Source organism: Neolamprologus multifasciatus, chromosome 6 (genome assembly GCF_963576455.1).
Source record: "Neolamprologus multifasciatus chromosome 6, fNeoMul1.2, whole genome shotgun sequence".
NCBI classification, from domain to species: Eukaryota; Metazoa; Chordata; class Actinopteri; order Cichliformes; family Cichlidae; genus Neolamprologus; species Neolamprologus multifasciatus.
Genome location: NC_140444.1, coordinates 21,410,715 through 21,427,929, shown reverse-complemented (window position 1 = coordinate 21,427,929; position 17,215 = coordinate 21,410,715). Strand labels below are relative to the sequence as shown.

The 17,215-nt window shown below is 39.7% G+C and overlaps 1 protein-coding gene across 1 annotated transcript in view; it reads right to left on the bottom strand.

Moving 5' to 3' along the window:
- Positions 1 to 5,996: 5,996 nt before the first annotated feature.
- Positions 5,997 to 17,215, bottom strand: part of ctnna2 (catenin (cadherin-associated protein), alpha 2) — a 331,385-nt gene continuing 320,166 nt past the window's right edge. The window contains exons 17-18 of the mRNA XM_085161672.1: positions 9,768 to 9,902; positions 5,997 to 7,191 (exon numbers count right to left, since the gene is read on the bottom strand). Coding sequence (XP_085017798.1) covers positions 6,904 to 7,191; positions 9,768 to 9,902 — 423 coding nt within the window. The 3' untranslated portion in view covers positions 5,997 to 6,903. The remainder of the gene's footprint in view (positions 7,192 to 9,767; positions 9,903 to 17,215) is intronic.

Below are 17,215 nucleotides of genomic sequence, written 5' to 3'. Positions count from 1 at the left end.
GTAAATATGGACTCCAGCCGAAGAGCTCCTCTTATGTCTGCTCTCTTTTAAAGCTAATAGTATATATTTAATAGTTGAAGGGATGATAATAGTTGGTGATAGAAAGAGGGGAAAAAAAGGCGATCCACATCATTCGTGTGTGATAGCTTTCCATTTGATTGGTCAAGAAGAGGTCGCTCTCTTTCCTCATTTAATTTCCAAAGACATTAATCACACGGTTTCTACAGCTATTTTGAGCGTCTGCTGACCACTTTACTATGACCTTGTTCAAATTCGCAAAGGTCGTTTTACTGCTTGCCACTCTATCCCTCCCTCTCTGTAATTTAAACATTGACAGCTCCGGCTCATTAGGGTACCATCTGGTGAAATGCACTGTAAAAGAAGAAAACAGTGGAGTGCAGACCTCCAGTGGGCTCTAATAATCCCCTCTCTAAGCTGTTAACATTATTTTCAACAATGTTCCAGATAGATTAAAAGTTGTTATGAGGGAGAAGGCAAAGTTTGTCCTGATTATTGTGTGATGGGCCATGGGGCAGCTCAGCTGTAAAGCGCCTCACGTGTTAGCGCGCGTGAAGAGGGAAATGTATGTGTTCTCTGTTAGGTTTGTTCCACGCAGAAAATAATGTTGTGATCTGCACAAAAAGAGTATACAGAAGTAAGAATGTATAAAGGATATACACTATACTGCCAAAAGTGTTCATTCACCCATCCAAATGATTGAATTCAGGTGTTGCAGTTACTTGGCCACAGGTGTATAAAATTAAACACCTAGGCATGCAGACTGCTTCTACAAACATCATAGTGCCACCAGTGCAACAAGTCCAGGCATGACATCTCCTCGCTCCTAAATATTCCAGTCAGCTGTTAGTGGAAGCGATTGGGAACGAAAGGCCATGAAATCATAGACCGCATAAAATCACAAAGGAACTCATAATGCTTCCAAGAAATTTTGGACAATTTCATGCATCCAACTTTGTGGGAACAGTTTGGGGATGAACGTTTCCTGTTCTAATATGACTGCACACCAGTGAGGTGGTCCAGTGAGGACCAGCAAGGTCCAGCAAGACATGGATGAGCGAGTTTGATGTGGAAGAACTTGACTGGCCTGCACAGAGTCTTGACCTCAACCTGATAGACCAGCTTTGGCATGAATTAGAGCGAAGACTGTGAGCCAGGTTCTCTCCAACAGTGTCTGACCTTGCACCTCTGAAGAAGGCTTCCAATGGTTCACATAAACACACTCCTACATCTTGTGGAGTTAAACCTGTTATACCGGCAAAGGTGGGCTGATATCATATTAAACCCTATGGATTACAAATGACACTCACATTTATATTCCTGTGAAGGCAGATGAGTGACTGCAGTACTATAGAAGTAGACATAAAATGTACAGTATCAGCGATGAACTGCATGAAAATCATAAAAAAACATGAATGCAAAAACGCTACTTAAAAAGTGATTAAATGACTAAAAATTAAATCCAGCTCTCAGCATATTTACATCTCACTATTTCATGTCATGTTATTCTTTTTTTCTTTGCTGCAGTAACTTTATATCTAATGGACAGAGTGGCCACAGTGGTATTGATCGCTTAGAACTTTTTGGCAACAAAGCAAAAAAAGGTTGTTTTCCCAAGATGTCAAGCTGTTCTTATAATGAGAGATTTTGTGAGAAACTCTGCTGCTTCAAAATGCAGGATATAGCCAAAGGTTGTTTTGGTGACGCCATGTAGTGTAGAAAATCTTCTAAAGTGAAAACTTTCCAGTTCCATTACAAGCACGTAAAACAACAGTAACTGATGCTGATCTGATGGCTTTTCAAACTACAGAGCAGCAACTAAAGGGCTTTTTGTTTTAATTAAAGAAATCAGATAGAGAAATCTGTAAATCCATAATCAAACTCCTCTGAATTACCAAAACTGACCTTCATATTTGGCATAACTATGATTTTATGTATCACAGTACGTGGATAAAGCACAAAGATGAAAAGACCCTTAGTATTAGCTTATGGCCGTTTGCTATTTGAAATAACAGAGAGATGCAATTAGGCTAAAAATGAGCTCATTGGCTGTGAGCCATCAATGACAAACAGCCTAAATGAAGAACATAACAAATCGGTGAAAACTAGAGGAAGTGGGCTTTCAAGTGATTAAAATGTGGATGAAAAAACAGAATTATTAAATGCATTTTATAAATACTAAACGTGTTTGATTATTGGATAAAAATTGAGTGCTGTCTCTCCAAGCAGCAAATCCATATGTGTGTGAGTGCGTGTGTGAGAGAGGAAGACACACCTGGAGACAACACTCCAGGTCCTGCCCCCTCCCCCCAGCTGTCCATCACTGCCATCCAGGTGAGAAGGTAATTGAGGAGATTCTGTCGGAGCAGAGCAGTGGCCTCTGCCAGCATTTAGAGTGCACAGAAAATGTACCAGACAGCCAGAGGTGGTTTGACGGCATCTGTTCAACATACCTTCTGACATCATGAATGCCGGTGCCTCCAGAAAAGACAACGCAAAGCAACACATAAAGCACAAAAAAGTTTTCTTTTTTCGATTCAACTCGTTAAAACTACTTCTTAGTTGTGTTGCACAACCAGGGAAATGTTTTCATCCCTTTCTTACACATAAAAGCTCAGAGCCACAGTAACTTCCAAGACTGAAATCTCCTGCATTACTGAGCCAGTTGAGACGTACAGCAGGAAAATGAGAATGTGTGGCAGTCCTTATAAGGTGGGTCACACAACAATGCTCCACACTGTTGGTAAGATGAATGACCTTAAGATTTATTTCCGAAGGAATAATCCTTTAACTATATATCCAGTCCAGAAAGCCTGTGTATTACACTCATATTTGGATGTTTGTTCTTTGCATGATTTATGTCCAGCGCAAATACTCAAAGCAAATGCTGGAAATAGTGTGCCCTTTATGTAGCACAGGAAGCAGTAGGGGGGGTGTAGCATATGCAGTTTGATGCAGGAGACTGCAGCTTGCATCCTGTCTCAATGCAACAGTTAAAGAAAAAATTGTTTTAAATAAATAAATAAATAAATCTTAACCCATTTTTTTAGTAGTCTTATCTTAACCAGGGCATAAAAATCTACAAGAATTTTCAAAACGTGCATTCCTTTGTAGACAAGTCAGTACTGAAACCTGCACTTCCTCAGCTGGCAATCGCCTTAAACAAAGAGCTATTTAAGGGAACTTTAAAGGAAGAATATTGAATATTTATGGAGATAATGAATTTCTTTAATATTCATGATTTTTTAAAAATGGTGGAGAGTGCAGTTGGTAATATTTCCACATCATCACAGCGGTATTTTGGGACTAAATAACAATACAGTCCTGTGGTATCAGTTTTATTGTGTTTTGGGTAAAATTCAAATGTGATTAAAACTGAAATATCAATATGCAAAAGTGCAAAAATGCAACTTCTGGGAAGCCACACCTGCTTGACCTCCAGGTGTGTTCGAGAAGCTGAGCTAAACCTGAAAGAGGTATGAACCAGTGGCAGAGGAGTTGAAGTGTTTGTGTTACTCAGACTCTTTTAAAAGCATAGGCCAGCATTCTGAAGAAATTATGAATTGTCTAGACTCTCTATACCTCGTGGCTTTCTTGAGAAAATTAGAATTAGAAATAGGTTTAACCCTTTTGTGGAAGTACATCCAAAGAGCTAAAGGTATAAATAAATAAAGAAGACAAAGCCTGAGGTTTCATTTCATATCTCCCCAAAAACCGCCCGCAATTAATTTGCAGCAGTAATGTGTCGGTGGGTTCAGACTGGAATTATTCATCAGGTGGTAAATATTTGTGCGCTGCATTAGTGATGTTTTTGTCCAGAAGAAGAAAACTACCACCTCCTACCTACCTAATGTGGAGCTAAGGACGTTTCAGAAAATGCATTTCGCTGATAACCTTTCTTGTCTTAGTGAATGGACGAAAAAAAAGAGAGAGAGACTCAACAGTGTCATCAGGTCACACTAAGATGGTTTCCCAGATTTAATCTCGACGTTACAACAACGGCCATAAAGAGGTCCCTTTACAGCGCTGATGTCCACGCGTGTGCAGATGGCAAAGTGCTTGGTGTCAGAAGGATTGTGACACCATAGACCAGAAGCCAAAAAAGCATATTGCGGCAGCTGCTTGTGTGCTGTTCATCACCATTCTCCCTCTGGGACTTTGACAGTCATTTTCCTCTCCGTCTATTTTTATAGTTGGTTTGAGGGAGGTTTGCTTAACTAGATTAGAACTCTGTTTTAATCCTTTTAATACAGCGAATCCCATCTCAAATCAAAGTGCTAAAACCCTACACTGCACTGGCATTTCCGCCACCGTCATTATTTCTTTTTAATTATTTTTAATTTTCGAAGAGAACAAGCTGTCAGCCATCGCGGCCCGCTTTATTTGGATAGGGGGGATGGATACACACAGGGATAATTTTAGTTAAGACAACAGCCAGGAATTAATCCCTCCATTAACTGGATTGTGTTACTACTTCTCCCCTGTGGCCCTGTTTCCTAAACAGAGGGTGGCCTGGTGATGCACGGATGCCTGATGCATGTTGTGTTTAATGGTCATTAGCAGCACAATGTGGATACATAAAGAACCTTATTCATTATCACGGACCGAACTGCAGAATTATTCAAATTAATGTCGCATGAGCCATTATTGGGACAATTATGCATGTCGATGCTTTTGATTTGATTCGTAAGAGATCGAGGTTGTGTTAAGCAGTTGGTTGATTTGCTCTCCGGTGTTGTAATGCCACAGTGTGCAAATGCCTCTGGGGACTTTTTTTAAAATAAATATATATAAATAATGAATGTATTGTGCTGTCTCTAAAACTGAGCTAATTTCTTGGAATTAAACAAAACAGGAGGTTGTAACCAGGTCTTGCTGCTGTATAAAGTTTATAGTGGTAGTATTCACACTGATCTTTGATCTCTTTCTTTAAGAGAGCTCGACTTCCTCATTCAGAGAACTGTGGGGCTTCTCGTCTTGCCTCCCCAACAGCTGCGCCTCTTTCATAACCAATCCTTTCCGTCCTTCTCTGACAGCTCAGCAGATTTAAGAGAGATTGATAAGGACTTCAGTAATCAATACCGACTTATACACCTGACATGGAGTCAGCAGTTAACTCGGAGACAATGAGGAATTGATACAGCTTTGGCAGCCCATCACACGAATGTCAATTTAATAGACAAAGTGTATTCTAAGAGAATACAATACCACTAAGCTTTGAGTGAAGTGGGAACATCGCTCGCTTACGTGGTGATGGTGAGGTGGTGTTTATGTTTGCCATGTTTTGGCCTCACCACGAGTGAGGGCGGAATTTGTCCATTTATTTAAGTGTTCGTTTTTGGGTCGATAATGGTGCTCTGGGAAACGTTTAGGAACCATCAAAGCCTGAAGGCGGGACTCGAATATCGGCGCTACGCTCAATATCAATCCATATAATAGTGGTCAAGACATTTCGGTTAAGCGTCAGTCTCGTGGAGGCATTAGCAGAAAGGTCAGGGCACTTCCCCCACACTCTCCAAGGAAGTAGGATATGATGATGATGTCTGAGGACAAATGTACAACTTTAGTGGCAGACGCTGCGCTGTTACAAAGGATACATGACACCTGCTGAACATGAATGTCAGTAAAAATCATGGCGATCCTTTTCAGATGTGCTGAGATCTTCAAGGCTAAAGCGATCACATACGTTAGGACTGCTTGTGTGGAGAATGTGTGGAAATATCACAACGACAGCACTAACCGTGCTGAGCCAAGACCAATTATCTCCAGTCACAGCGCAGAGTTGACCTGTGACCCCGAATCAATACACCTATTCTTGTAAGCTTGCGGCACTAATGGATATTTTCTCCTCCTTCATCTTGCACGTGAATCTCGAGCGGTTGTCGGATCCTTCTGACTAATGACGGGCTGTAACACTCTGATTGATATTGTAGCTGCTGCTTATATGAAAGTAATAAAGACACAGGAAACTTGAGGTGTCAGGTTGGGGGATTTATTAGAGAAGGGTGGATATAAAGGTATCGTATGCAGGGGTTCTATTCTCTGAGCAAACCACAACTAGTCAAACCTCTCTGTCTATATTATACGCTACACGACTTCCAAACAAGGTCATCATAGTTAGTGACGTTACCATTCAAGAAAAGGGGTTTAAAAAGGCAATACAATAGACCATAAGTGTGCTTTGGTAAAAAAAAAACAACACCATATGGATTATTATTAATATTATTATTATTATAATCATCGGGAATGGGGGAACTACTCGGATGCTGACACTTCCAGGTATTTTAAACATATGTTATTCCTAGCACTACAGGTTAACATTCAAATTTTAAAAAAAAAAACCAAAGTCATCAAGGATCATACCACCACTGATATCCTTCGCTTAGAGCAACTCCTTTACTGAACCATGTAAGATTTCCATTGAGACTGTTTAAGTGTGTATACAAGCAGCCAGTCAGTAGCACATTAATGATACAGCTAGAATATCAACTGCCACGATTAATTTTTTTTTTTAAATGCCTCACTTCCTCCTCTGATATGTTTCTTTCCCCTTTTTTTTTTGTTTTTTAACTTCCATATTTTCAAAATGTCGTTCTGTCTTTGTCACATTTTGGCTCTCACATATTAAGCTACAATAAGATCGATAAATACTGTTGGGTTGTGTGCTGGCTGTCTGTGAGCCACGAGGACCACAGTGTTAACAGGAGCCACAGTGTGGCAGTTTTAATATATACTGTAGTCCTCCTGAGGTGTCACCAAGCACACACAGGGCAAACAGAGCTGGGTTAACACAATGTAAAAAGGGAACTTTTTCATCAACTTCTCGCCGTCATGTTGAGTTGTTTTTCTTAAGCATGACTTCTTTTTTCGTTTTTCTCTTTCTTCTTAGAAGGAGTCCATGGCCTTGAATTCGCTGAGGGCCTGGACGGGGGAGATGTGTTTCTTCTGGGAGCCTCGTCGTACACGAGTCTGGCATTCCTCGGGCTTCTCCCTTTTTACCAGAGGCTTCTTCTCGGGGGCCTTCATGCGCCAAGACACAACGGGCGAGTTAACAGCCGCTGTTCCGTACACCTTCTGGTACTTGGTGGAAGCTACATAAGACGCCTTTACAGTCAGCACCACTGCATTCATTAGGTTCTTGGCCGCTTGGATCAGGGAGGTGGCGCTGTCCAGCTGAAGAGGGTACGATGAGTTGGAGGGGAAAGAGAAAAATATTACATCAAAAGTCGGTTTGTCTAAGAATGAAAAGGACACTCATTTTCTTGCCCTAAACAACATTGAAACATATCAGTTACAGTATTGTGCAAAAGTGTTGAGCCACCCTCATTTCTTTTTAATTTGCTAGGAAAAATGGGTGCAGTGAAACACAGTATCTACAGCAGAGTTTGTACAGTTCTGTTGAGCTAGAACAAGTAACACTGGTATGATCACTTGTCTTTAAACACTGCCTGAACTCTCCTGGGCAGGCTTTTGGGTAATTTCTTTATGTAATTTCGTAATTTACGTAATTTCTTTATGTCTTCTTCAGGAATAGTTCTCCAGGTTTCTTGAAGGACATTCAAAGCTCTTCTTGCTGTGGCTACCTTTTGTTCTGTTCTCTGTCACGATGATCACACACTTCTGCAATAATGTTGACATCCAGGCTCTGGGCATATTTTTTTTTTGGTACACAATTTTTTTCTAATCTATTTATTTTTCTATTTTATTTTTATAATATATCTGTAATTCACTTTTTTCTTGCTGAACTTTATGCTGCTGTATCTGAATTGAATTTCCCCAGTGTGGAATTAATAAGGTCTCTCTCTCTATTTCTATGATAATGTTGCATTGTGTGTCTTTCTACCCAGGTATGATTTTAATGCATTAGTAGTGTGTTTGGGATCATTATGAAAAATGAAGCTGTTGCTAATCAGAAGCTTTCCAGATGGTTTTGCATGGTGGATGAAAATGTGATGGTACCTTTTTGTGTTCATAAGTCAATCAATTTCCATCCTGAACACTGCTGGCTGAAGTGCGGCTCCAATTTGAACCAAAAAATTCAAATGATTCAAATGATGATGAATGGATTCATCACTACAATATGACCTGTTACCACAAAATTTCAGTCTAGTTCTTACATAATTTGGCGTGTCTCAGACTTTTCTCCTGTTTCCATTTCTTCCTTCCTATTTCTTAAGGACATGACTTTTAGATACTGTTCATCTGCTGTAGATTTCAGGGTCTTTTAGAAACTGTCCACTTGTCCAGTTTCCTCAGATTTTTTAAGGCCACACTGCACACCATAATGAAATTTGCCAAGTTTTTGACTAACAGCTCTCTGAGAATTACGTTGTTGTTGCAATACTTGTATCGTGTGCCTGTCAAACTTTGTTATTTTTGGCATTTTTCATGGATTCAACTAAAGAAAAGGGAACAAATGATGTGTTTTTGCAAGAAAGTGACTAAAGATAGCAAAGAATGAATTTTAAATTGTAAGTTGTCTGTTATGTTCAGACACAACACTGCTTCATCCCTTGAATTAAGTGCCTTTTTTATACTTGCACTTATACTTCAGTGTTAAGTGTTTCAACAAAAATGCTTCTTTTAAAATGATAAGGTACAAGGACTGGACTAGAAGTTAGTAAAAAAAACAGCGAATTATCACAGAAAAACTTTCAAAGCATGGACAACTATTGCTTAAAACCAGAAATCACAATACCGTCTGGCTCCTTGGAATCAAAATATGAAGAAATGAAGGGTGACTCAAGACTTTTGCACAGTAGTGTAGCTACAACACCTAGAAGGTCTGTGCCGCAACCAGCAATTAGAGAGGATAAAAACACGGCTCTCACTATATGACATCTTATTTTAGCAGTTCTTAATTAGCAGAGGCAGGGGTCAGGTGCACCTCTGTCTCCGTCTGTTTTGTTTGGCTGACATTTAAGGGTCGTGGCCAGTGGGCCTCCTCCTACATCACACTGAGACGAGTCAACAGTTTAGATTTAATGAGTGTGGACTCCAGCTGGCCACCATGAAAAGGTTAAAATCTCAGCAGGGCTTGCATATCTCATGTGAGACAAACATTAGAGTCCTGAGAAATTAAGAAGTGTATCAACGCAGGATGCGGGGAAATCCAAAGCAAAGATAAAAGTCAAGTTTGTTTTTAGTCGGCTCCATTGAAACAGATCTTTTATTTTTTTCCCTGATAAAATCAAAATTCACAAAAACTGGTCAGTAAGGAGAACTGCAGGGCTCAACCTTAATAGTTTAAAATGTGTTTAAAGTCCACAAATGCTGCACTAATGATGATAGAAGAGACTCGTATACCAGCTATTTTATAAGTTATACAAATGATACTGTTTAGAAAGGTATATAAAATTGTGCATTGTTGTAGTTTTTGTATTAACATCTATATTTCTATACACTGAAAAACATGATGGATAAGAAGTTTAAGAACCTCAAGCAACATGGAATAATTGTCTGATTTTGGTTGGAGCACTATTAGGAGTTCATGAGGCATGAACACTACAACTGGAAAAAAGCCTGTGGTGCATATTTCAGGTATTATTAGATGGCAATCGTTTTGAAATAATTGCATCAGCCATAATCTACATGACCCTTTATCTCATCTTCCAAGCTTCATTATGACCTTGAAAAAAAAAGATTTGCCCATCCGCAGCACGGAGCATAAAAAAGGTCTTAAATGGATCAAGTCTAGTGAGTCTACGCTTAAAGCGTGTCTACAACATCAGTGATAGTGAAGAACTTACCCCAGACACGATGAGCTCTCCACCCAGATTCTGGACCTCAGCTTTCACCTTGCTGCAGATGTTGAGCTGATGACAGTACAGGGCAATCCTCTGAAGGTAAGCCAGCAGATCCTGCTTGCATGCTGAATCAGGGCACTGAATGGAAAAGAGGTGCAAAGACACATGCAGTCTATATATGATCATGGCAATTAGACTTTAAATTAACAGCAGCAAAACCCAACAGTTTTTACTTTTTCATCTTTAGCCTCCTCACACTGACAGCTGTGCATCATAATTCAGAAATTCTGCAATACAAATAAAGGGATGTGCCCTGAAATGTACACTGTTTGGATGAAATAGTTTCCACATAAACAGACTCACACAGAGAATTACATACATCTTCCTGCATCATCACAATGATGTGTAGTGACATGCAAATGTGATTATTGCATCTACAGTGGGGGAAATAATAATTTTATCCCCTGCTGATTTGTTCACTTATAAAGAAATGAACAATTTTAATTTTATGGTTTATTCAATGAGAGGAAAATCAATTTATAACTTTTGTTTTTTTGTTTTTTTCTGGAATTTTGGTTGATATTTTTTCTCCATTAAAATCAAACTATCACCTGTTAATTTCTTTGTAATGAGCAAACAAATTCAGCAGGGGATCAAACAACTATTTCTCCCACTGTATGAAGTGTAATTTGTATACATGGCTGAAAATGTTTTTACATTTTGATCCAGTCAAAGCCATGGAAAATGGTTTTAGGACTTGTTTCAGACATTATTGCCAAAATCTAAGTCTATGCCTATCGCAGAACTACCATCTGGATTTAAAGGCGGTACGTTTTCCCCCAAAATAATTCAGATCCAAGTTCTCCATCAAATTGGATTGTTATAATAGTCATGGTGTCTGAAGTTGAGCCGGTTTTAAAAATTAACACCAAGAAAAACAATCCTAAACAAACCTAACAAAAAATAGGAACAGTGGGGTTCCGGCGTTTTTGGTTGCTAATTACACATCTTTGCGCGAAGCACGAAGGCTGTTGCTCAATATTTTTTTCCCCATTGTTAGTTGTTGCAGGCATGAGTTTCAAAGGCGAGTTGAGCTGCACTGCAGGGTGTCAAACACATTCATTTCACATGAAACAAGTTTGTCACAGCATGTTGCAAAAGAAGAAAGCAGATCAATCCACAATGAATGGACACAATATTTCAAAACCCAGAACGACTTGCTTCCACAGCAGCCTTTCTTCCCCTGTGGCCCACTTTTATATTATTTTTTTGAATCAGAAGTTCTGACCTGGTCCTGCTGGCCTTTGTGCTACTTCAACAGGAGAAAGACCAATCGTACAGGGCAGCAAATGGACCAACAGGGAATAAGAGGACAGCCTCCTCAGGTATCCTACTATCACACAGTTTGCCCCTATTATTCCATCTGGAAGTCTTCCAGGAGTCAGTTATGGCCCACTAAGCTCCCAGTGGGTTAAGAACACTGCATCAGCTGCTTAAACACTGTGAGCATCATTTTGTAGCAGCACCTTTCTTCCAGCCATTAATATTAAACGGTCCTAACTAGGACATTCAGCACCACTGTGTGGGGAAATGCACAGTTCATTTCCTTGTCTTCTGGGCTCGGGTATATGGGGATGGCAAGTTAAACATCGAGCTGTGACATGAATATACCCCCTCCAGGACTTACAACTTTCCTGGCTTCCTGTTTCATCTCCTTCTACCTGAGACAAGGCCTCCTGGGCCAAGAAAAATTGCATCGACCGGCCCAAAGTGCCCTTCACTGATGCTCACAAATGGATAGCAAAAGTCTGTCTTTTGTCTTTGGTGAAATGTTTGGAGTTTTTTTCTTCTTTCCAACCTACAAATATAATTGCAAAAAGCAATTCAAGGCATAGTTACGGCTAGAGCAAGACTTTCAACAGCACAATAAAGCACCATCTTCCTCTCACTGAGTGCAGACTGAGGGTGAGCTGCTAGCTCATAAAGCAGCCAGTGAGGGTGAAGCGTCTCTTTGGGCATTATCACTGCACCGCCAGTCCTGGCTAGAATAACTGCTAACTGCACTTCGCACTGCTGGCACTTCACACTATTGCCCGAGGCAACTTTGATGCAGACACGACACAATTGTTCCCTATTGTACAGTTGACTAATAGCCCAGTTCTTCCACAGATTCCCTGTTGATGTAAATAAATTGTATGGCCCATTACTTTGCCTGGCTCATTGAAGCCCTCTCTCTTTATAGCGAAATAGGATTCATTACTGTCTAGTCAGGAAACAACGTGCAGTGACAACTGGACTTTTTCAGCCTTCGCCAAACTCTCTCTGACCTTCTCTCTTCTTTCACTATTATATGAACATTTTATATTAGTGTCCAGAGGAACAAGCAAGAGAGTTCTTTTTTGTTTTTGCATAATTTGGCCCTAAATGAATAAAACATGCTCCAAATGGATAATTTAGCAAGATGATGTGAACTCTCTTGCTAAGATGAGGGCAACACCATCAGAGTGTGGCAGTCTGTCAAAACACAAGTCACACCTCACGCTGATGCTGCATTTATAAGCAGGCTTGGACTTTTTCTCCTAAATGATTCACTTTGTACGAAGTAGTAATTAGTAATTAAAAACTGTTTCGCTCGCAGCCTGAGCTCTGTTGCTGTTTTGCCTTTATTGTAGCGTTTTGTTGTGCGTTAAATGGATAACAGTAGACGAAGACAAGGATGAAATCTGAAAAGGCTGACTTGAAGATGGTATGATGACAGATTCAAATGGAGCATGTTACACTCAGTTACACAATATGTCTTCTAGCTGACTGGACAGCTACAGTCTCTCTGATGGTAAGCTGTCACTTGTCAGTTACGTCAAGATAGCTGGTAATCTTTCTATTTGCTCATTCAGTCTTTGCATCTCCACCAAAGGCCGAACACTGTTGTGCTCTCATACATACTAAAATCACTTATTATATTTTAGTGCATTCCTAATGCACCGCATCTTCTTCTTATGATTTATTCCATTATCTGGCATGTTGCACAGGAAAAGTCTTAAAAGATAAATTACAATTTCCCACCATCGACAAAATAAATAATTCAAGTGACCTTGAGTACCATTCATGATTTTTTAAAACATGTGACTATTGATTTACATCTAAAATGTGCAATTTCTGCCCAGAATTAAAATTATTATTAACTGAATCTTCTGCTCAGGTTGTGTCTTACCTATAAGAACTACAGACCCCCCAAAACTTAGAATGTCAGACACAACTTGGGGTTCACTATCTTGCCCAAGGACACTTTAGCATGCAGACTGGAGCAGCCAGGATCAAACCACCAACCTTCCAGTTAGTAGATGACCTGTGCTACCTCTTGAGCTGTAGCAATCATTGTCAAATACAGCTACTTCTGACTGCTCCAGCCAGTGCCTATCAAACTGTATATTTTTGTTTATATAAATATATATATATATATAAATTAGACATGAGTCTGGTTTTTGCTGCTGTCTGTCGAAGTGACAGGAGTACTGGTTTGCACTCACTGTGACAGAAGCTTTTGCTCTGACAACTAAAGCAACATCTGAAAGTCTGTGTATGTAGCTTTAAAAGGGTTAGGGTATGTTTTGAAGCATTTGTAATGACCTTTAATAAATTATTGTGCAACACAACTCAGCGCTCAAACTGCATATTTACAAAAGTGAAATGCAAATGAAAAGTTCTTTTTCAAAGCAATGATAAGCAGCAAAATAATGTGAAATATAATAAAAGATAAGGGAAGCAGTATTAAATATTTTCAAGACGTCTTAGCAGGAAAATCTTACAATACTACCAAGGGCAAGAAAACTATGATCCTCCTGGTAAATAGCTTCTGTGGAGCCACAATCATTCAAAGACATCTACTTTGTCTAATATTACACTGAATATGGGCACTGTATCACACTTACAGGGTCACTCTGCCTTTCTAAGAATAGCTCCAACCTGAAGTTCTTACCATCTCAGGTGTAGTCATATTTTCTCACCTTGACATACTACACAGAAATGTAAAGACACCTACGACAACTGTCAACACAGATACCAAGTACCTGCGCTGGCAGAATGACTCGGCAATCAAAGTGTGCCTGCCTCAAGCCAAGTTATTCATACTGCTACATATCACAGTTTTTCATGACGCTGTGCTCTGCGCTACACGAACTCTTAAAGATAAACTTGGTGGCGGTTGGTGTCATAAGAATCCTAACAGCGTGAGGAGTCCAAAGATGTGCTCGCTGAGATCTTCAAACCCCAGTTTCACTTCTTTTGTCGGGACATTCAAAGTCACCTGAAAAGCTGCTATGTTGTGACCCATTTATGTCCACAGAAGACAGTCAACACTCGCTCCTCTGTGGAATGATAAAAACATTTGTGAGCAGTCAGATGCATCTTTGAATTTGCCTCCAGAACTGTACATATAAGACACCATAACTTTGATCTTCTAGCTGTGTGGAACAACAGCTGGAAGGATCTCCGAAACTGTCCTCAATCTCCATCAAGATGACGACACACCCACGCTTTTCCCTCAATTTTAGTCGCTTTTCAGAACCTCAAATTACCTTTTGCTGCATTTCCAAACTCCATTTATCAGCTGCTATTTGAGGTGACGGCTACTGCTTTTTCGTATTTATTAATTTGCGGCACATTCATGTTTAATGCTTTTCATTCATCAACTGCATTTATTATTCATGCGTAATTAGCATCTTTGTGGCGTTATTGTTGCGTCTGTGTTTGTTGTTGTTATAAATAAATGTTTCATATTTTCATCAGGTGCATCAGGTTCATGTTTTCTTAAAAATACTTTCAGTTAATTTATTTATTATGTCTTCTAAGCTCACTTCCTGTCTTTAAACGGGTATGCCTTGGGGAAACAGACACACTCTCTACTTTTAAGATTACATTTAAAAATTTCCTTTTTGATAAAGCTTATAATAATTGTTAGATCAGGTGACCCTGAATCCTCTCTTAGTTACGCTGCAATAAGTTGCCGGGAGCTTGAATATTTCATATTCACTCACTGTGTTTATATACCACTCTGTGTTTAATCGTTAGTTATTATTAATCTCTGGCTCTCTTACACAGCGTGTCTGTTCTCCATCCCCTCATCCCCAACCTGTTGCGGCAGATGGCCGCCCTTCCCTGTTCCTGGTTCTGCCGAAGGTTTCTTGCTGTTAAAAGGGAATTTTTCCTCCCCATTGTCACCAAGCGCTTGCTCCTTTGAGGCCATTTAATTGTTGGGGTTTTCTCTGTGTTATTTTAGAGTCTTTACCTCATAATACAAAGCACCTTGAGGCAACTGTTGCTGTGATTTGGCGCTATACAAATAAAATTGAATTGAACTGAGTTGAATTATGTTAAACCGCGATCAAGCCTCAACATCTGGCTGTGTTCACATAAGCTTTATTGTTGTGCAACAGTGGGACAACAATACCACTGTGCTATACTGGAAAATACACAGTTTTTGTTTGCCAACATGTGCATTCAGAGTACTGTTAAAAACACATAACACAAGCAAAAAGATGCTTCAAGAGAGAAAAAAATGCACGTTTGGATTAGAGACACGGTTTGAGGAATATTGGGGTGTTGGACGCTTAAACTGAATGAAATGATGAATTAGATATTTAGTATGCATGTAGGGGTTAACAAATCAAGCACCATGAGAAAATGAAGAGGGAGAAATAGAGTCGAAAAAAAGAGCTGGAGTGAAATGGGGTGAAGTGCCTCTAGGGTTTTCTTCTATGTCATGTGCTGTGCTCAAACTACTATGAAAGTCCCCCACTTCCATACTGAATTGCCTTCTGCCTCACATGTGCTCATCAATAGGGCTGACGTGGAGTCATGGTGACAAGGTTTGCTACTTATGGGACCTGTCTGAATGCAGTGGAGAACGCTTTACTTTTACTGTCATGCCACAGCGCTCTTGACAAGCACCGGTTACTGACTACAATGTGCGAATGCAAAATACTTGTCTTTATCTACAACAATAAAGGTCATTTGATTTGTTGTGTAATTCCATTAAGATGCTTGATAAAAGCAAACTTTTCAGCTTTTAACTTTTATTAACTCACTCTGATTACTAGATGGCATGGCAGCAAATGGACCGAGTGCCCAACATGAGTACTTTCAGAATAAATACATGCTGGAAATGAAAAGGTCCTCAAGTCCCACTTTATTTTCAGTACACAGTGCTGATGTCCCTGGAAGTGTAGCAGAAGGTTCTGAATATTCAGTAAACACTGGTCTAGGAAACATTTAAGTGAGAATTAAAAATGGCAAGCCACCTGCTCTTTTCATTACGGCAACTGTTGATTCAGACACAGGCTCTGGAAGTGATTTGCCATGTGACAGATTCGCTCCTACCTAAACCCTGTTAAACACTGATCATCACTTGGCAGTCTACGAGCCAAGAAGTGAATACAAAGGCACACAAATACAAATCCGTGCTTCTTTTGTACTCTCTGTCCTAGATATTTCTCTCAACAGCATACGCGACACCAAACAGAGGCAAATGTTTTCACACATGGAAACATGCAAAAGAGCCCGAAACTTTGTTCTATAGTGCAATATGGTCTGGAGAGCAGGATAGTGTGACACGAGCAGAAAAGTGCCAGCTTTGACTAAAGATTCCTTCTGGGCCGCTGAAAGCTTAACATACTCTGCAGCCTTAAAAACTAGTGGGCATTCTGTGCTGTGGTAAGAGCAGAAGGCTTGTTGATATATTGTTGTGAAACCACATATTGCCACAAGAAGGCACAAGATAAAGAACATTTAAAAGAGTTGGTCAAAATCCTCTTTGGTTGAATCTAAATTCAAGGAAATTGGAAATGTTACAAAGGTTATTTCTTTTCTCCTTTTTTGTATTTTTTAAGACGTTGGACATCTAAATAGCTTTTCAGCATATTTTAATTTTCCAGAATGTTAGTCATAGGCCAAAACAAAAGGGTTTTCTCATTTTAAACTATGTCTACTCCTGCTTTGGTTCAGTTGTACTGCTATCATGCTACATGCTGCCAACAGACATTCTTGTAGCTACCATTTAACAGTTTAACAGTCTGTTAATTGTGCAAAACAATTACTAAGTCTATCTAACACTGGATATTGGAGTTCAGAAAACATTCCTCCGAGACTTTAGTGTATAGTAGTAAAATGAGAACATTACATAAGAGATGGACATGTTCAGCAGCATTACTCAAGTAGACCGTGGTGTCTAAATGACGACTTTAGGCCTTTGATACTAAAAGTCTGCAAAGAAAATATCTCCAGCACCACCAGCCTGAGCTGCTGACTCTCTCGTTGATCATCTGAATGCTGCAGCAGAAATCAAGACTCATCAGATGAGGCAACATTTTTCCAGTCTTCCATTGTCCAGTTTGTTGAGCCTGTGTGTAGCCTCAATTTACTGTTCTTAGCTGGAGTGGCAGCCAGTGTGGCCTTGT